Source organism: Chelonia mydas, chromosome 19, assembly GCF_015237465.2.
Source record: "Chelonia mydas isolate rCheMyd1 chromosome 19, rCheMyd1.pri.v2, whole genome shotgun sequence".
Lineage (NCBI taxonomy): Eukaryota > Metazoa > Chordata > Testudines > Cheloniidae > Chelonia > Chelonia mydas.
The window spans coordinates 7,757,486-7,778,606 of NC_051259.2; the positions used below are offsets into that span (position 1 = coordinate 7,757,486).

The 21,121-nt window shown below is 52.2% G+C and overlaps 1 protein-coding gene across 1 annotated transcript; it reads right to left on the reverse strand.

Annotated features, from left to right (window-relative positions):
• Positions 1-6,814: 6,814 nt before the first annotated feature.
• On the reverse strand, positions 6,815-14,818 carry MYCL (MYCL proto-oncogene, bHLH transcription factor). The gene is made up of 3 exons (XM_037881702.2): positions 14,682-14,818; positions 13,618-14,144; positions 6,815-10,379 (listed from the first exon to the last, which is right to left on the reverse strand). The coding sequence occupies exons 2-3, from the start codon at positions 14,126-14,128 to the stop codon at positions 9,817-9,819; spliced, it is 1,074 nt and encodes a 357-aa protein (XP_037737630.1). The 5' UTR covers positions 14,129-14,144; positions 14,682-14,818; the 3' UTR covers positions 6,815-9,816.
• Positions 14,819-21,121: the final 6,303 nt, after the last annotated feature.

Sequence of the window (21,121 nt, forward strand, 5' to 3'; positions counted from 1 at the left end):
AAACAGGGGGCCCCTTGGGCGGCTGGGGGCCTTAAGCTGGGGCGGAGGGGAGCTCAGTGGTGTGAGCGTCGGCCTGCTAGACCCGGGCTCCTGCGTTCAATCCTTGAGGGGGCCGTTGAGGGATCGGGGGCAAAAATGAGGGATTGGTCCTGCTTTGGGCAGGGGACTGGCCTAGGTGACCTCCCGCGGGCCCTTCCCACCCTGATAGTCTGTGGTTCAATGGCGTCCTCCGCTCGGCGGGGCAGGGCCCTGTTTCTATGGGCTTGTGCAGAGCCCGGCGCGAGGGGGGCCCAGCGTGGGCCCGACCGCGCCCCGGGTAACCATCCCCCAGACACGTCCCATCCCTAGACCCAGCGCCCGACCGTACCCCGGGTAACCATCCCCCAGACACGTCCCATCCCTAGACCCAGCGCCCGACCGCACCCCGGGTAACCATCCCCCAGACGTGTCCCATCCCTAGACCCAGCGCCCGACCACACCCCGGGTAACCATCCCCCAGACACGTCCCATCCCTAGACCCAGCGCCCGACCGTACCCCGGGTAACCATCCCCCAGACATGTCCCATCCCTAGAGACCAGCGCCCGACCATACCCCGGGTAACCATCCCCCAGACACGTCCCATCCCTAGACCCAGCGCCCGACCGTACCCCGGGTAACCATCCCCCAGACACGTCCCATCCCTAGACCCAGCGCCCGACCGCACCCCGGGTAACCGTCCCCCAGACATGTCCCATCCCTAGACCCAGCGCCCGACCGCGCCCCGGGTAACCATCCCCCAGACATGTCCCATCCCTAGACCCAGCGCCCGACCGCGCCCCAGGTAACCATCCCCCACACACGTCCCATCCCTAGACCCAGCGCCCGACCGTACCCCGGGTAACCATCCCCCAGACATGTCCCATCCCTAGACCCAGCGCCCGACTGCACCCCGGGTAACCATCCCCCAGACATGTCCCATCCCTAGAGACCAGCGCCCGACCGCGCCCCGGGTAACCATCCCCCAGACATGTCCCATCCCTAGACCCAGCGCCCGACTGCACCCCGGGTAACCATCCCCCAGACATGTCCCATCCCTAGAGACCAGCGCCCGACCATACCCCGGGTAACCATCCCCCAGACATGTCCCATCCCTAGACCCAGCGCCCGACTGCACCCCGGGTAACCATCCCCCAGACATGTCCCATCCCTAGACCCAGCGCCCGACCGCACCCCGGGTAACCATCCCCCAGACATGTCCCATCCCTAGACCCAGCGCCCGACCGCACCCCGGGTAACCATCCCCCAGACATGTCCCATCCCTCGACCCAGCGCCCGACCGCACCCCGGGTAACCATCCCCCAGACGTGTCCCATCCCTAGAGACCAGCGCCCGACCGCGCCCCGGGTAACCATCCCGCAGACATGTCCCATCCCTAGACCCAGCGCCCGACCGCACCCCGGGTAACCATCCCCCAGACATGTCCCATCCCTCGACCCAGCGCCCGACCGCACCCCGGGTAACCATCCCCCAGACGTGTCCCATCCCTAGAGACCAGCGCCCGACCGCGCCCCGGGTAACCATCCCCCAGACATGTCCCATCCCTAGACCCAGCGCCCGACCGCACCCCGGGTAACCATCCCCCAGACATGTCCCATCCCTAGACCCAGCGCCCGACCGCACCCCGGGTAACCATCCCCCAGACATGTCCCATCCCTAGACCCAGCGCCCGACCGCACCCTGGGTAACCATCCCCCAGACATGTCCCATCCCTCGACCCAGCGCCCGACCGCACCCCGGGTATCCATCCCCCAGACATGTCCCATCCCCAGAGACCAGCGCCCGACCGTACCCCACGTAACCATCCCCCAGACATGTCCCATCCCTAGACCCAGCGCCCGACCGTACCCCGGGTAACCATCCCCCAGACATGTCCCATCCCTAGACCCAGCGCCCGACCGCACCCCGGGTAACCATCCCCCAGACATGTCCCATCCCTAGACCCAGCGCCCGACCGCACCCCGGGTAACCATCCCCCAGACATGTCCCATCCCTAGACCCAGCGCCCGACCGCACCCCGGGTAACCATCCCCCAGACATGTCCCATCCCTAGAGACCAGCGCCTGACCGCACCCCGGGTAACCATCCCCCAGACATGTCCCATCCCTAGACCCAGCGCCCGACCGCACCCCGGGTAACCATCCCCCAGACACGTCCCATCCCTAGACCCAGCGCCCGACCGCACCCCGGGTAACCATCCCCCAGACATGTCCCATCCCTAGACCCAGCGCCCGACGATACCCCGGGTAACCATCCCCCAGACATGTCCCATCCCTAGACCCAGCACCCGACCGTACCCCGGGTAACCATTCCCCAGACACGTGCCATCCCTAGACCCAGCGCCCGACCGTACCCCGGGTAACCATCCCCCAGACACGTCCCATCCCTAGACCCAGCGCCCAACCGCACCCCGGGTAACCATCCCCCAGATATGTCCCATCCCTAGAGACCAGCGCCCGACCGCACCCCGGGTAACCATCCCCCAGACACGTCCCATCCCTAGACCCAGCGCCCGACCGTACCCCGGGTAACCATCCCCCAGACACGTCCCATCCCTAGACCCAGCGCCCAACCGTGCCCCGGGTAACAATCCCCCAGACACGTCCCATCCCTAGACCCAGCGCCCGACCGCACCCCGGGTAACCATCCCCCAGACATGTCCCATCCCTAGACCCAGCGCCCGAACGTACCCCGGGTAACCATCCCCCAGACACGTCCCATCCCTAGACCCAGCGCCCGACCGCACCCCGGGTAACCATCCCCCAGACACGTCCCATCCCTAGAGACCAGCGCCCGACCGTACCCCGGGTAACCATCCCCCAGACACGTCCCATCCCTAGACCCAGCGCCCGACCGTACCCCGGGTAACCATCCCCCAGACATGTCCCATCCCTAGACCCAGCGCCCGACCATACCCCGGGTAACCATCCCCCAGACATGTCCCATCCCTAGACCCAGCGCCCGACCGCACCCCGGGTAACCATCCCCCAGACACGTCCCATCCCTAGACCCAGCGCCCGACCGCACCCCGGGTAACCATCCCCCAGACACGTCCCATCCCTAGACCCAGCGCCCGACCGCACCCCGGGTAACCATCCCCCAGACACGTCCCATCCCTAGACCCAGCGCCCGACCGTGCCCCGGGTAACTATCCCCCAGACACGTCCCATCCCTAGACCCAGCGCCCGACCGTACCCCGGGTAACCATCCCCCAGACACGTCCCATCCCTAGACCCAGCGCCCGACCGTACCCCAGGTAACCATCCCCCAGACACGTCCCATCCCTAGACCCAGCGCCCGACCGTACCCCGGGTAACCATCCCCCAGACATGTCCCATCCCTAGACCCAGCGCCCGACCACACCCCCGGGTAACCATCCCCCAGACATGTCCCATCCCTAGACCCAGCGCCCGACCACACCCCGGGTAACCATCCCCCAGACATGTCCCATCCCTAGACCCAGCGCCCGACCGCACCCCGGGTAACCATCCCCCAGACGTGTCCCATCCCTAGAGACCAGCGCCCGACCGCACCCCGGGTAACCATCCCCCAGACATGTCCCATCCCTAGCGACCAGCGCCCGATCGTACCCCGGGTAACAATCCCCCAGACATGTCCCATCCCTAGCGACCAGCGCCCGACCGTACCCCGGGTAACCATCCCCCAGACATGTCCCATCCCTAGAGCCAGTGCCCGACCGTACCCCAGGTAACCATCCCCCAGACATGTCCCATCCCTAGATCCAGCGCCCGACCGCACCCCGGGTAACCATCCCCCAGACATGTCCCATCCCTAGACCCAGCGCCCGACCGTACCCCGGGTAACCATCCCCCAGACATGTCCCATCCCTAGACCCAGCGCCCGACCGTACCCCAGGTAACCATCCCCCAGACATGTCCCATCCCTAGAGACCAGCGCCCGGGCCGGAGCATGACCCTCCCCCCTGGCAGTGAGAGCACGAAGCCCCTACAGGGGTCTCCCTTTAGGCTAAATTATGGGGTGGGGGGGGCCCACTGGCAGTCTAGCACCAGGGAAGCAGAGGGGTAGAAGGGAAGGTGAGAAGCGGACTGGGGGGGGAGTGGGAGAATGTTACCATAGCAACAGAGGAAATGTTACCCTGGTGACTGAGTGCAGGCCCTACAGAGGGATAAAGAGCTAAAGCTGCAACATAGGCAACAGGGAGAGATGGGGAGCAGGCAACTGTTACTGTAGCAACAGAGAGAAGAGGGAAGAGAAAGATGGGGAGACTGTTACCAGGGAGACAGTAGGAGGAGACTGTTACCAAGGTAACAGAGGGGGTTCTGTGACTTCTACTGCAGCAACAGATATGGAAGAGGGAGCGGAAATGGCTCTTATCCTAGCAACATACATCTTTTGGCATAGCAACAGTGAAAGCAAGAGGCAGCAAGGAGACGTGTCATTGGAGGAGATGAGATTATAGCAGGTTTGCCACACTGTCACAAACTTTACCAACCCAGGCGCAAACCCCCACACACCACCCTTCAGCATGATAAGCATGGAAAAAAACATGATTCTTTACTCACCCAGAACGAATTACTCACCCTGTACAAGAAGAATTTTGCAAGAGTGTAGTAAACCAGTTACAGCCGCAGAGAAAAGCATGGTCCAGGGAATGGTAGAATACATGCAATATGAATTGGAGTGACCCCCCTAAAAGGCTTGGTGTTAACAGGACAATGTGAACTTAAAAATTTGGAAAAAGAAAAGGAGTACTTGTGGCACCTTAGAGACTAACCAATTTATTTGAGCATAAGCTTTCATGAGCTACAGCTCACTTCATCAGATGCTGTAGCTCACGAAAGCTTATGCTCAAATAAATTGGTTAGTCTCTAAGGTGCCACAAGTCCTCCTTTTCTTTTTGCGAATACAGACTAACACGGCTGTTACTCTGAAACCTTAAAAATTTGGCTTTTGTCTGTAACTGTTTACTATTATTACAGTTAACACCCGAGAGTCTGATTGCTGAAGGAGATTATAGGGGGAAATATGCTCTCCCTTTGTTTATTATGGGCTTTTGGCAGCACTGTGTGTATAGTCAGTTTCCATATTTACTTTCTAATGTCAGTTGCCATGAGTCCTTCATGTAGTAATACTAGGAAAAGCATTTTTAAGGGTAGGAAGGTGTACTTGAAAACTGACAAAAATGGCAGGAAGATTCAGGGACAGGTGTAACATCTAAATTTAGTTTTAAACTTGGTTTTGAAATTGACTAGATTTCAAATTGACTGATCCCAGAACAACTTGTAACTTCCCAACACAAACAGCTCTTGTTTGTTTCATTTAAATATCTTTCATGCCTTCTGTCATTAAGCCTCTGCCCCCCCCCCAAAAAAAAACCCCAGAAACCCCTTTAAAAACCTCTCTGTAGGTAATTTTAACAGAGCAAAACACCATCCTTATACAAATACTCTGGCATCTTTAATGTGTACACAGAAAGCTTCATTCAATAGACCCACTCATCCATGCACACTTTATTTGGTTTGTCTGCTCTGAGTAGATGTCAGGTTTAGTTAATCCTGATGTATTTTTAACCTGTGCTTCCAGTGGGTCTATTTCAAACATGATGCTTACTCCACTAATCATCCTCTTCAACAGTGGGTTGTGATTTTATGTCTGAGTGTTTTATGCAACCCTAATATTTTTGTAATATGCTCAGACTTATCCCTAGCCAGATCTAGCTCAGCTGTTCTCCCTCTAAACAGGCATATAATGAATTTCTACATCTCTACAGGCTTTTGCACTTTGGTTTAAAAGTTATCCTGACCCCACTTCTCTGGTCTTACAATGCTGTCTCATCTAATTATGGTCCAGTACTTTTGTAGCCTTCCGAGCAGTGGTGCTGAAACCATTTTTATACTGGGGGTGCTGAAGGCAGAAACCATGTATTTGGCTTGTTACTTCTACTTCAAGCCAGAATGTGCGACAGTACCCCCCAGCACCCTTAGTTCCAGCACTTATGCTTCCAAGCCAACTCAGTGCACAACTTTACAGAGATGCTGTCTCCAGAAGTTGGTTTTTGCCTGTGTACGATCCAACCGCTAAACTGAACTAAATGGAGTCTCTGGGTGAGATTTGCAAAAGCATTTAAAACCCCAGATCCTCAAAGGTATTTAAGCTCCTAACTGCCCCTGAAATCAATCAGAGTTAGGTGCCTAAATGGCTTAGCAGCACAAGTCCCATTGACTTTCAATTAAACTTGTGCTAACTCACAAAGATTCATGTAAAAATCCCACCTTCCATCTTTTTCTTGTCATGCTCTGGGACAAGCAAACTCTGTATGAATAAGAGGATCAACTCAACCCACTACTGCTTCATTGAAGAGTGCATCTTGATTATCACTACCAACGTTTTTTTTCTCCTGCTGATAATAGCTCATCTAAATTAATTAGCCTCTTACAGTTTTATGGCAACTTCCACCTTCTCTCTATTGTATGTATGTGTGTGTATATATACACACACACTTCTTACTATATGTTCCGTTCTATGCATCTGATGAAGTGGGCTGTAGCCCACGAAAGCTTATGCTCTAATAAATTTGTTAGTCTCTAAAGTGCCACAAGTACTCCTGTTCTTTTTGCATCTATTCCTTCCCACCCTGCCCCTTGGAACACTCCTGTATAAATAAATCTAGACACTTTGAACCTATATTATTTACCATAGTGTTTTGTGTAGAGGTGAGAGCAAGGGATTAGGAGTCAGAACACCTGGGTTTGACTCCCAGTTTTGCTATGTAACCATTAGCAAGTCACGGCAGAGTACTGAAAGTTGAACTCTGGTGTCTGTACAATGCTTTGACCTCATCTGATGCAACACACAATAGAAGTGTAAAACATGACAGCTATTTCAGGAAGCAAAAGGAGCATTTTAAGCTCTTGATTGATTAATCATTCTTTAAAAGACTTCCTTCATTCAGACAACTAAACCTCTCTTGAAATGGCATTTTGGCCCCATTCTAGACTCTGCCTTAGCAGTAACATGATGCCTGTGCTCCATTGCATTTAGTACAGGATTTTGCCTCCAGGAGTTAAAACCAATAACCTGGGATTGTTAATGAGTAATAAACATGCTTCAAATTAAGGTAAAAAAATATTTCAAACTCTGCATATGGGGATGTAGGGAATTCTTTAGTAGCCCCTAAAGGGAAGTCTTTCCCCCCTCCCACCCCAGCAAGCAATTTCATTCCCCATCTGAGCTTTCCTCTAGTTACTCACGACAATTCATCATCATATTCATCTTGATGACCTTCAGGGGCAGTGAATTCCACATGCTGACTGTTCTGTAGTGCCATTAGAAGAGTTTAAAATTACATTGAGTCCCTCATTAGAGGAACTCAGCTCTCAGCCCCTCTTCCTCAATAAAACCACTTAAAGAGAAATTACTCCAGGTGATGTTTCCCAGGACCCTCTGCTGTAGCCATTCCACATTTTAAATTTTGTGAGACTGTCCACACAAAGGGAGCTGGGTCACAGCAGCCCTCCTTAGCTTTGTGCATTGCTTATGGCTCATCTCAACCGCTCATGCAAAAACAATCCCACTGTTCCCTTCTCCGGGGCGCCGAGAAGACTCAACGCTGGGCAAGTAAGTTAGTTAGGGCAGCTGCAAGTGGCAGTTACCGCCCCCCCAGAACAGGCCCCCAGGGAACAACTATATGGAAAAAGCCAATCCAGTCTGTCTTTGTAACTTATTTATTTATGAAGTGTGAGGTAATGAAGAAAGTGCTAAATCCGACCACAGTGTTAACTCTAAAGTTTCTCAATAGGTCAGTTAGGAGCCAGACAGCTCACTGGCTGCTCTGTGCATCTCTGCTGCAAAGTAGAGGGTCAGCCCCACCAGTGCCAAGGGAGATGAAGGCCACTGGTCCTACTCCCCTCCCCCCAGTCCCTGAGTCAACTGGTTAGTATTCACATCAGAGGGAGACTTGTGGGGAGGAGAGAAGGCGACACTTGGCCAGCTGAACAAATGCAATTTCAGGGAGTATAGCTGCAGGTCAGCAAACAAAAAAAAGAGGTTAAGGTCTGATCAGATCCCTTCAAAGAGGTGGCATCTACCCACCTAGTAAAGACAAAGTAACTCCAGGCAGCAATTAGATCAGCCCTTGCTGTCAGTCCTGGGCTACACCTGGGATCTTCGGCAGCACAGCTCCTAAGAGCCTGCTTTTGGGTAATATGTGAAAGTCAGGCAAACAGGATAATTTTCACCCTCATTGCGAGAGAGAGAGAGAGAGAGAGAGAGAGAGAGAAACCCCATTCAATAGCCCATTGTACTGCTTGAGGAGCTGGGCCCCAGCTAACATCGTCCCATGAGGAATCTCTCACTTAAATTCCAAACAGTAAATCAGAACATAGGACCCTTCTTGGACTCCCCTAGAAAGGCATCAGGAACACTCCCCATCCCCCAAACACATACTCTCCACGCTGCAGCAGGGACAATGCACACACTCCCCCCCCCCCCAAAAGGTTTACAAAAGAGACAAATCTTTAACAATACTCTTCCAAAAAGTTGTACAAAAATACAGTATTAAAAAAAAGGTCCTCCAGTACAAGACTCAGGCAGTTACAGCAGCAGCTTCTAGAACACAAACCTCAAGACGAGCTACTGTGTAAAGTGGTAAGAAAGTGAGGTATAGCCCATGTCAAGCTGGTCTTGGTTCTTCTCCAGTGATAGGAGTTTATCCATGCATCCACCCACCCCTGGGAGAAAAAGGGTCTTTAACAGCAGCCCTGGCCCCAACCCACCTCTAGGCAGTCCCTAGCTGTCACTGCTTCTAGAGAGATGGACCCAAACTGGACCACTGGATTGCAACCCCCTTGCATTCTGGATCTGAACACCCTGGCCTAGAGTCTCTCTACCCAGGTGCAGTGGAGTGGGAGCCACTTGCTAACGTAATGACTTCTGGAGGGGATGTGTTGGGTACATGTTCTCAGTCCCCCCGATGCAGAATAGGATGTGGGATGTTGTGACGGGTAGTGATTGGTGAGGCGGACCAGTACAGACACCGAGGGTGGGTCAGGGAAGGGATGGTGGAAGAGTACCGCATCAGGGGAACCAGTGCTGGGGTTGGGTTAATGACAGAAGTGGAATCAAACTTACTAGGTGCATGGCAGCAATGGCCATGTTAATGATCCACCCAAAATTGTGTGTATGAAAGTAAATTCACAGAATAGCTGGATTCAGTGACAGGTCCTATCTGTCTGAAGGAGGATCCTGCCATCTCTAGGTTAGGGTTGTCCACTCGGGCCCTTATTTTGGAAAATGGCCTCAATTTTTGAGTGCCCAATTTCAGGCATCTGAGGCCTGAAGTTCAGAGGCACCTCCTGTGGTCCTCAGCAGGCATTGTTCCACATCTCTGTTCAGATGCTCAGCATCTCTGGAAGTCAGGGCCCAGGTGCTTCAAGCTGGACACCCTCAAAATGAGACACCCAAAACTCAATGGTCACTTTTGACAATTTCAGCCCAAGGGTCTTGCAAAATCCAGTGTCTACATTACTCCGGTGCCAACATACCAGCATCCCCAAAGGCTAAGAATTAACTCAGCCCACAGCTGGCAACTCCCTGCTCTGTTAAAGGAGGAACCCAAGACCAGACGTGGATAAGGGAGACAAAGAACCCACCCCCCGCACACACAGTTTAAATTTCCTAGAACGCAAGCCATATTTGTGTGCGCTGGCTGCAGTGCATTCTGGGATATGTAGTTTGGAGGGTTCACAATAACCAAAAATGTGCAAATCAATATTGGAAAGGTGTCGAGTTTTTGGTAGCTAACGTCCCTTGAGATGGGCGATTCGTTTCAGCAGCTGATGCTGTCTCAACTTCAGCTGCCTTTTCTCTGCAGCCATCCTCCTCTCTGCACTAACTAGCGACTGCAGGTACTCTGAAGCTTTGCTCAGGATCACCACTTTGGGGGTTTTGGGACAGTTAGCCAGACCGGGGACCTGATCCCTCAGTGCCAGGAAGCGCGAGCGCAGATCATTTCGCCGCTTGCGTTCTAAGTAGTTGTGGTTTTTCCTCTTGGCCATGTCCTCACTATCTGAGCTCGGGGCGCTCCCGGTTTTCAGCAGGCAAGGCTCAGGCGATGAACTCTCTGTGGCTTGCTCTGGGCTGCTCAGGGGCTCCTCCTTGATCTCCTTCTCCGAGGCCTCCTCCTGGGAGCAGGCGTCTGGTGGAGAGCGGGCAGCATAGTTGTGCTGTTGCTGATGGATGGAGATGTGGAAGTGTTTCATGCAGGGGTCCAGGGGGTCGGCTCGCACCGTGATGGTGACCGGCTTCCTCATGCTGAGCGATTGTCTCTTCTCTACTGTCACCACATCAATCTCTTCACCCTCTGTTCAAAACAGACGCAAGCAAAACAACCCATCACTTGGAATCATTCAACTATTCCCTTCAGCTACCCCTTGGCCCAGCCTCTTAGAATGGTGCAGCAACATGCCCAAGGAAGAGACCATGGTGCAGCACCATGCCTGGTGCATGGATCTCCAGTACCTTTTTATGTTCTGGAGATTAGGTTAAACTTATCAGGAAGAGGATCGTATTGCATGGATCCCGCAGTGCATTGGACAAAACAATTCTGCCCCCAGAAGGATGATTGAAATGGTCGATCCCACATCACCTAATCCCAGTCATAGGACTGAGATTTCTCTCCTTAGCTTCAGGCTCCGTGTCCCAGGAAATGGGATGTGGATTTTTTTTACTGTTTCCCTTACACACTATGGGCAACACTCATTAAGAGCAAAGACCCAACAGGCAAGAAATTCCTGCACCCCCAGCTCCCACTGCTGTATCAGTCCTCACCTCCCCCAGCAGAAAGGAGGGGAGCAAGAGCCTTAGTGGCTGGGGACAGAGTTGAAGATCTTCCCCCCTGCTCCTGCTTGTCGGCTCTTTCATGGCCCATTGGAATTGTAAATGAGGGATCTGGGGGCTGAGTTGCCCTTTGTTCCTGTTCACTGCAGCTTCGCACTTTAGTGACTTTTTGTTACTTTTCACAAGTTATAAATCCTATTCATCCCCCACCCTGGTATTCTCCTCTCCCCATTCAGCTGGGGGGGGGAGGGGGGGGAAGAGAGAGGGAGAGAGACAATCCTCCCCTCTTACACAGTGGGGAGGGGGGACATTTTGCCATCAGCTCAATGAACCTCTAAGCCATCCACCATTTAACATTCCTCCCCTCACCACCTCTAAACATGTTCAACCTTAAAGAAAGGGTTGGAGGGGAAAGGTTATCAAAGCTGTAAACAGAGGAACAGACCCAACTCTTTAAAACTCCACTCTAGCCATCCATGAATTACAGCAGCTACTATAAATTCACTCCCTGCCACTTCCCAAAGTCACTTGGTCTTTCCCAAAGAGATTGTGAAGCTCAAAAGAAAGCACATATCCCTTGCACATGGCATTCCAACTGGCTTAGTAATACATTGCATTAGCACTGCCTTTCACTCGGTCAAAACACTTCACTGAGATGGGTATTGCCTTCATTTCACAGTTGGAGAAACAGAGGCAGAGCTGTTTAATATACTTGCCCACGGTCACGCAGCTCATCAGGGAGTAAGACCCTCGACACAGAGCGAAGCTCTAGCCTAGCAGATAGTGGAGGTCTGTCTTTTTGCCAATACTCATCATGCCAACAGATTATTGCTAAATCAGAGGAGAGGCACCCAGGGCTCTTGACTCCCAATCCTCTGCTCTATGCATTAGGCCGCATCATCTCCCATGTGCCCCTAATGCTAGAGAGATTATCCTTCAGAGGTCTTGCACCACTTGGTGATCAGCAGTCTAGAATTTGCTACTGTGGTTTTATTGTTTTAGAACACACACACACACACACACACAGCCCCACCCCTCCTGATAGTCAATGCTATTTCCTGGTTGCTTTGTACGGTGCACTTTTTATGCCCTTCTTTTGTCACAAACTTCCATTGTGCAGACAATAGTATCATTTCCCCATTAATAAAAATCTGACGGGCTGGGCCCCACCTCCCAGCCAGGTGGCCATTGGCTGCCTCAGCAGGCAGTTGGAATGTTGCTGCTGCTGCAAAGCTACCCACCCCTCATTGGCCAATGCCTGAGTCACTCACGGAGGGCCCCCCTCATTGTTTGCTACAATCTGTTGCTTTTTGTTCTGGGACCATGTGGCCAGGAGCATGTGCACAAGGGCCCTGGATTCAGATCAGGTAAAGAGCAGGTCAGCAAAGTAGCAAGATGAAAGTAGAAATAATGAATTCAGTCATCCGTCCGTCCCCCCACTAATTGAGATTAAGCCCTTTAGAGCCCACAGCCTCCTTACTATCTCCATCATCCTAATGTAATTAAATCTTAGTCCTAAAGGTGCTTCTTGGCCCAGCTATCCTCATCCCTGGAATGAGTCATAACCAAATTACTCATCCCTGATTCATCAGACTAGTATTAGGGTCAAGATAATGAGGTGTCTAGCCCTGCACCCCCAAGGTTGTGTCAGCACTTCCACCATACCCCCTTCGTTTCAGAGGGCAGTCATTTAAATCTTGCCCCGAGTTTAGGTGTATTGAAATCACACCACCGCCAACTGGTCATTTCTAGAAGGAGCAGAAAAAAAAATTTGCTGATTTGGGAGGATTTTTGCCTGCCATTAAGCGACAAATTTAAGATAAGGGCTTTTTAAAAAAAAAAAAAAAAATTAAAGAATTGCATGCATTAAACTTCCACCCCTACAGATCAAGGTTCAGACTTCGTTTTGGTGGCTTGACACACCAGTCCCTTTATCACTTTTCACCTTCAAGCCTCAGTCTAGTATTTACATCAGTTTTCCTGGATTGGGAGACTGGACAGGGCCAAAGAGACAGGACCCTTTTGCAGAGGCAGCGCTAGGGTGCTATGAAAAATTAGGAGATGCATCTAGTCGCTTGCCTCCCCCCGCATACCAGTACGCGGGATGACCCCAGAGACGTGAACAATTGTTTTGTGACGGCCAAAGCCCACAAAGAGATTTTGCCTTTTGTCCTAGGAGGCCCTCAGAGACAGACTTTCCTTGCCAGGCTGCAAAGGGGAGCGGCCTGATCAGCTGAAACCTAGTCGTGGGGGAGCACCTCAGGCTGGGTGCTCCAAATCAAGCCGAAAGAACAGCAATATGGCTGCGATGGAAAGCATTGCAAGAGGATCTAAAGCGAGCTGCAAACTTCCCCAGGCAGCGAGCTTCCAGGCTCAGAGCGCGTTCCCCAGCGGACCCCAGCGCTGTCTCGCAGCAGGAGGGAAAGATTTTTTTTTTTTTAAAGCAGCAGAAATCTGGAATCCGGGGTCCCTCCAGGGCCACCCCCTCCCTGCAAAGGGCAGGGGTTTCCCTAGCAAAAATCCTAGCGGGAAAGAGACGGTTCAGCTTCCCTTTGTTCTTGTCCGTGGGCTTTACGCTAGCTTGGAGTCCCCACAAAAGGGGGCTGGGCTTCCAGAGCGCCGGTCCCAGACTGTTTACCAACACCCGTGTGTGAACGGGAGAGCGGTTTTGCAATGCTGGAGAAAGCGGGAAGTTCACTGGGACCAGCCCACACCTTGATTTGGAGCAAGGGAACGCGTGGGTTGCTCTGCTACTCCCTTACCAGAATCACAGCGCCTCTCGGCCCCGGGGGCGGCGGCTGGGGGGGGTTTGTTCTCGGCCAAGGGGCAGGGGAAGACGGCAGCAGGATCCACGCACTCGCTCACCGAGTTGTTGAACCCGAACTCCTGGGCAAAGGAGGGCTTGGGCGGATTAACCCTTTGCGTGCCAGTGGAGAGTTTCTCGGTCATAACTTTTTCCAGTCTCTCCCGGGCGGAGAAGCCGCTCCACATGCAATCCTGGAGGACGAAAGCGCTCAGGTTCCCGAAGATCTCCCCGGTGCCGATCAGATACTCCGGCTCCTCCCCGGCCAGGCAGCAGTGGGAGAGCCAGTCTGACCTCTCCTCTGCCCCGGGGCAACAGGCTTTCCCCGCCGCGCTGCACAGGGGCGACGTGGGGGGAGTGGGCACCAGCTCGAATTTCTTCCAGATGTCTTCGCTGGGGGCGGTGGATCGGTAGAAATCCTCCTCCGAGTCGTGGTCGTAGAAGTAATGCTGGTAAGAGTCGAACTCCATCTCGGGAGGAGGACGCCTGGGGATCCCAAAGCGCAGGGTCAGCATCATGCAGGCAAGGGCACGCTCCTAACCGGGGGGGGGGTAAGCCCCCGCCCCAAGCCAGGCAGGGAAACACCCCAACATCAGCCTCTGTAGCGTGGCCACCCCCCAATCTCTAATGACGGGGCGTTCGCGGCATCTTCCCGTGTGTCATCACGTCCCCATTGAAGACAGCCACCAAGGGGGTCCCAATCCCGCACCCACCCACAGGGGAGCTGACCGCGCCCACAAGAGACCCCAAAGCCCTAAACCGGAGTCACCCCCCCATGGAGACCATTGCGCACCCCCACGCGCGGAGCTGCTCCCTCCCACCCACGCACCCTCCCTCCGCCCAGCGGCCCTCCACGCATGTGGGGCGGGTAAGTGACAAGCAGGTCGGTCCCCGCTGCCCGGCTTGGAGCGAGGCAGAGGCGCTGGGGGGAGGGGGAGCCGCGCTGCCTCCAAGTTTCCCAGGGTCACCAAACTACAGCCCCTGAGCGGGGGCCCAGCCCCAGGACCCACCCCCTGGAGTCACCTTTCCCCAGCTGCGTCCTGCGGTTGCTCCAAGCGGGCGGCTCGCTCTGGCTGCAGCCTGCACCCCCGGGGCCGCCTCCCGCAATCACAGCGGCCGAGCTGGGACTCGGGTGCATTGTTCCCCCACCGCCTTATATCCCGTCTGCAGCGGCTGGCCCCGCCACCGGCAAGCGGACCCCCAACCAGGGGGCTGGGATTTGCATAATGGGCGGGGCGCGTCCTTGTAAATCACCGCGGCGCGCCGCCCAGCTCAGCTGTTCCGGCGGCAGCTCCCTCCTGGCCCCGGCCGCGGCCACGGCGGAGCAGCTGACTGCCCCAAGCCCTGGCCGGCCCTGGGGGTCCCACCGCAGCCCACTTCCCGGGGGCAGCGTCAGGGAGCGTTTGCTCGCGGGCACTGAAAGAGCAATTGACTCTTCCCTGCACTAGAAACACGCCCGAAATGCTTTCCCCCCCCCCCCCCCCAGCCTGGAAGCCATGCGCTAACCCTGTCACAAACCCCCTGGCTAATCTTTCAGCCCTAGCAGATTTAGGGCAGCTGTGGATGAAAGAGCCCTGAGTCCTCTCCCCAGCTCTGGTACCGACTCGGGCTTGACCTGTCTGTGACTCCTTTTCCCCTCCCTACAAACAAGGCTAGCTTTGCTCTGCTTCAAAAAAAAGAAACACACAAACACTTGGCGATCTAGGGAGCGCTGAAGGCCTGCAAAATAAAAGCAAGTGTTTGAGAGACTTTTTGAGAGACTTTTAGCCTGTAGTTTAGCGGCTGATGCTGTGGGAGCGGTGGATCCTACCTCAGAGTAGTGTGTTCGGCGTATACGCCCTTTTCTGCAAAGTTATTTGCCTGACTTACTCATGAGTTGGTTATTTATATTGTACTGAGAGGTCCCAGCTGAGAGCTGGGCACTGTTGTGCCACGGGGCTGTACATGCACATAGCCTATGTCTACTACAGAGCCTCTGTCAGGCTGGGATATAAAAACAAAACACCCTTGCCCAATATAACCATGCTGACAAAGCCCCCAGGGTAGATGCAGCTCTGCAGACAGAAGAGCACTGTAGGCATAGCGAACTGTGTTCAGGGACAGCAGGAGAGTGAGTTTGTGTGTGTATGGGGGTGGGGGGGTGAGAAAACCTGGATTTGTGCTGGAAATGGCCCACCTTGATTATCATGCACATTGTAGGGAGAGAGGTCACTTTGGATAAGCTATTACCAGCAGGAGAGTGGGTTTGTGTGTGTGGTTTTTGGGAAAAAAAAAAGGGGGGGGGGGTGAGAAAACCTGGATTTGTGCTGGAAATGGCCCAACTTGATTATCATACACATTGTAAGGAGAGTGATCACTTTAGATAAGCTATTACCAGCAGGAGAGTGGGGTGGGAGGAGGTATTGTTTCATGGTCTCTGTGTATATAATATCTTCTGCAGTTTCCACAGTATGCATCCGATGAAGTGAGCTGTAGCTCACGAAAGCTTATGCTCAAATAAATTGGTTAGTCTCTAAGGTGCCACAAGTACTCCTTTTCTTTTTGTGTTCAGGGAGGCGGCGTTCCCGCAGTGGCAAAATAAATTTCTAGGGCAGCATAGTCAAGGGACACTTATTACGCCTATGTCTACACTGCGGAGCCTATGCTGTCGCAATAGAGCTTGCAAATGACACTATTTTAATATTTTTTGACTATTTGTGTCATCATGTGTATTTGTTTTTGTAAAAAGGTTTAAATTTGCATGGTGCGTGGTTGGTTGGTTGAATATCAGAGGCTGTTGAATGTAGCATGTCATTTAAGAAACAAACACATAGGATTACAGTAGTTAGAGAGGAAAGGCCTGTTCAAGGCATGAAGTTTCTCCCATTAATACAAAGATGGAGTTTGCAAATTCCCAGGCAAATCTCTTGGTGGAATGCTGTGCATGGAGCATATATTGATTTGTTCTTTAAATACTAAAGAACACTTTGGTACTTCCCTGTCTTGTTTTAAACTCAGTCAACACGCTCCAGCTGTCATTTGCACCCTCTTCCCCAGTCAGTTTTGGACTGACACATGCTTGGAAGCCTTCTGCTTTATGTCCATTCATCCTTCCAGAGAATACTCTTATTTCCACTAAAGAACTAAATTTCTTCTCAAATGCAGCTAATGTCCTGTCATGAAGATGAACTAGGGTCCAAGAACTCTCAGTGCTTCCGGAGTGGGAGGTGAAAGGAGGATGGTGCAGCGGTTAGAGTGCTATGCATGACCCCAGATTCTCAAAGGCGTGTTGGCATCTAGCTCCCACTGGTTTCTGAGCCTGAGCCTCTCGGGGTATGTCTACATCATCATGGGGATAAAAATCCGGCAGCTGCTCTGGGTCAGCTAACTCGGGTTCCGAGGCTTTTATCCCTGTGTGGACATACCCTCTGTCCCTCAATTCTTTATTGGCAAAATGGCAATAATCCCTACCTCTCAGGGGTACAGTGGGGATCAAATATTTTAAAAGATCTTAAGGCGCTCAGATACTCTGATAAGAGGGGCCATATAAACCTGTACCTAAGACAGGCAGAAAAATGATCACCTACTCAAGGGAATACAGAGCGTGGGTACTGCCCACAACTGATCTCAGCTACTTTATATTGAACAATGCACATGGCTGTATAGGGGACACTTCAAGCTAATCCCACTTCCATTATTTTTCACAGAGCAACAGGCAGGTGCTAAAATGGCCCGTACCAGATCAAAACCCCACACTGAATCCAGAACCAATTTACAATGAAATCTACATGGAATACAATGTAATGAACAAATCCCACCACCCCCAAACTTCTTACTGGATCAGCATCTCTGATTTATCCCAGACAGGACTACAGTATTAAGAAGCGCCACCATCTGGCAAGTAGCTGAAATGGCACCCCCCAAAAGGTTCCTCTTTTGTAACTGAAGTTACATAAGGTTAATTAAAAAGTTGGTCACACAAAAAAGGAAGTGGATGTTACCAAAGAACTATTTTCAGTTCATTCTAAAAGTTAGGTTGAGATGGGATGAAAACTCCCTGTTGGTTGAAGGAATAACATTGACAAGAGAAAGAAGGGGAAAGAGAAAAAGAAACTTAATTGGAGAGGTAAATAAGATTTTTAGTTTAAATAAACATAGCCGCTTTCTTGCTTCTGGACCCCCAAAGTGGACAGGGACTTGAGGAAACCACTCCGAACGGCTGCCCACTTCTGGAGTACACCAACCAGGAGATCAACTGACACAAACACCCTACAGAACAGGAGTAGGAGGGAAATGTTTTGGTAAATATCGGACAAACGGCTACAAATATGAAAACTGCCAAGAGATTTTTAAACATCCAGGGACAGCAGACAGAACATGGAACGTTAAAGTCTCAAACTGGCAGGCCCTCAACTGACACGCTCTGGAAAAGTGAAGGCTGAGCCACAGCAGAAAGATCTTAATCTGAATTAGCACATTAGGCCAAATTCATTCAAGGCCCATATTTCTATTTTAAAAAAACCCTCCAGTGTTCTAGCCCCAGATCACCACAATATAATAGGAAGCATTTGGGACCATTATTATCTAATACTGTTTATTATCTAATACTGTGTTACATTTTTATCAGGGGCATTGTCTCATTCATTGTCTTGACAGTTGGCAGCAGTATTTATATCTATCCATCGGCGTAGTATCTAAGCAATGAGAAGTTTAAAGTTAGGCAGATTAAACAGTCGCAAGAAATTGAGGAATATTTAAAGCTTAAAGAAAGTGACTGTGAGCCAACATGGAAGGTAAAAGCCCTTTGAGATTAAATAACGTCATCAGTAACATTACCTTCATTGAGGATTTTCGGTAGGAAGGAGACTGGCATTGCATTTGGGGGTTCAAATGTTAAGCGTTGCAATTCAATATACCAGCAAGTCTCCCTGAGGAAGCTCATAACATTGTCACAAAATAGGAACTAAACCTACTTTGGCTTTGCCTACAATTGGCATTTTTCTTCAGCTTTCCCATTGGCGCAGTAGGGGATGGTGGGAGTGCTGTTAAAGGCAGGACACCAGTATTTTAACCACTGTGGGTGAGATCCTGACAGCTCCACTTAATTCAATAAAGCTACGTCCGTTTACAGCAGCTGAGGATCTGGCCCTAGGCTCATCTAGACCACAGAGAGAGGACACCGATGGTCCATCTGACTACATCCTCGCATCGGTGTTGCAGGAGTGCTGCAGACCAAGTCTAGCTAGCAAATGCAGGGCAGCCTCTATCTCTTTCAAATCTTTCCATCATTTGCTCCACAATTTCCTCTTTATTCATTAACAGGAGGGGGCTGGGAGTGCAAAGAGTTAATTTGACTCCAGGACAAAAGCCTGGGATAACAGATTTAAGGGGAGGCAATTAGCCAATCCCTCTGACTGCAGCACAAATATTTGCATCATTGCTCCTTAATTGCTTCCTCAAGGTCTGGAATGGGGAGTCTTCATTTGAATGGCTTCACCTTTATAAGCAGAACAGTTTAGCAGGAGAAGACAGGCCTCCAGGCAACATCCCCCACCAGAAGCATCAGGGTGATTTATAATTTATGAGCTGCCGGTGGTGTTCCTGGGGAGGCCCATATGAGAGAGCAGTTGGCAGAGATTCACTCACCAGCATCATCTGGTGAATTTCACACCATCAAAGACTACGCTAACGCTTGGGAATGCATAAGACTACAATCAAGGATCTGAAAACAGGATCTTGCAATGGAAAGTGTCAGGCTTCTTCAACTCCAGGCATCGCTACCTGCACCAGTTATAATGACTGGCCTTCTTCACCAGGACAGTGCTATGCCGGGGGTTTGGACAACCTCAGCTCCCATCCGTTTCTGCAGAATGTATTTTATTTTAAAAGTTGTTGTTCTGGCTGTGGAGATAAACCCTGCCGGCTGGAGACACCCTGACACAAGAGCTCCGGGAAGTGTGACGTGCACCCACTCATCTCAGTAAGGGCTGAGGTGACAGCTTGAAGGCCGACGGTAACTTTCTTGCTGCTGATCCACCCAAGTGAACGTGACTTGCTGTTATTGCCAGGAGCAGTGGCAGATATTGGGGGGGGGGCACCGAGGGAAAGCTGGGGGCCAGGAGGAAGGAAGGAACAACACTGATCACAGGCCTGGGAAGGGAAAGTAAGATCTAGTACTGCATAGACAGCTTGATTCAAAGCCCTGTGGAGTCAGCGGGAGCCTTGCCACGGACTTCAATGGCTTTGGATCAGTCCCCAAATCTTGAGGCCTGGCGACTGGCGGAGAGAAGGAGTTGTTGCCTGAGATCCCTACAGAAGAACGTTGGTTGGAGCCTGTAATGGGGGAGGGGAGCAGTTGGCAGTCACAAGCAGATTCCCTAGGGGAGAGGGGACACTGAAGCCCTCCATTGCTAACCCCAGTCCAGTGGCACCCGTCCAAGCAATGCTGGGGACCCTAGGCCTGACAGACGGCTTGCCCTGAACACCACCCCACATAACACTGCTCAAAGCAGGTCGCGTGGGCACGCAGCAGAGGAAGCCAGGGGCCCAACCCCAGCAAGGTTCTTACGGTTGTTAAGCGCAGTGGAATCGAATGGTGGGAAGGTTTATTGAGAATTCCCCTGGTGCAGACAAGGCCTTAGAGAGTCAGGTAGAAAAGCAATATTTCTAGGAACATCTGCTTGAACCCGAGCTGGGCTAAGAAAGCCTCAGGACATGAGGTGGGAATCCCCCACCTCCTCTATCTATGGCCCTACACAGTGTCACTGCCTTGGCTTCCGCTGAAGGCTGGTGGTTGTTGGAGCGAGGATCAGGACTGGATGGACTGTTCCTTTGTCAGTTCCCATTAGCCTGCTAATTAGCTCCACAAATAACCAGTTTCCGTGCAACTGCAAAGGGGAGGTGCCACAGTGCGACTTGGCCCATTCATAATTCTTCAGAGGTAGCAGGTCCAGTGTTCTGCATTCTCAAGGCTGCCCCTGTAGGGTCCAGCCAGGTTGTATGGTCCCAGGGGCTGGACAGTTGGACTTCGTGGTCTCAGCTCTCAGTGCGGGGAGGGCAGATCAAGGTTAGAGGAGAGCATGTGCCTCCAGGGACTGCCGCTGTCTTGGGGCCTGGACATTGTTCCAAGTATTCCAGGCTCATAGGGGCCAACAGAACCACAAGGGCAGATCTCCCAGCTCGGCGAGGAGCAGTAACATCACGTTGCTCTTTAGTTTCCCCCCTTAGCCTAGGCGTAATTGCCTCAATGGGCTCTGGTTTAACAGCCAGCAGCTCTTCTTAGGGCTTGTCTACGTGGGGAAATTGACTAGCTATACCAGTATAATTATATCAGCATGGCAATGCTGGTGACGCCCCCCGTGTGGACACACTTGTTCTGGAATAAGAGGGCCTTTTTCTGATTCAGCTTATACCACTTACAAAGTGACAAACCACTGGAATAAAGTACTCTTATTCTGTTACCTGTATCCCCAGGTGGTGTCAGG

What these genes read in the sequence shown, in the direction of transcription:
- MYCL (XM_037881702.2), bottom strand. Translation starts at nt 14,128, where the DNA reads ATGGAGTTCGACTCTTACCAGCATTACTTCTACGACCACGACTCGGAG. An exon ending in CGAGAGGCGCTGTGATTCTG is followed by an intron (nt 10,380 to 13,617) that starts GTAAGGGAGTAG and finishes TGTTTTGAACAG; the next exon opens with AGGGTGAAGAGATTGATGTG.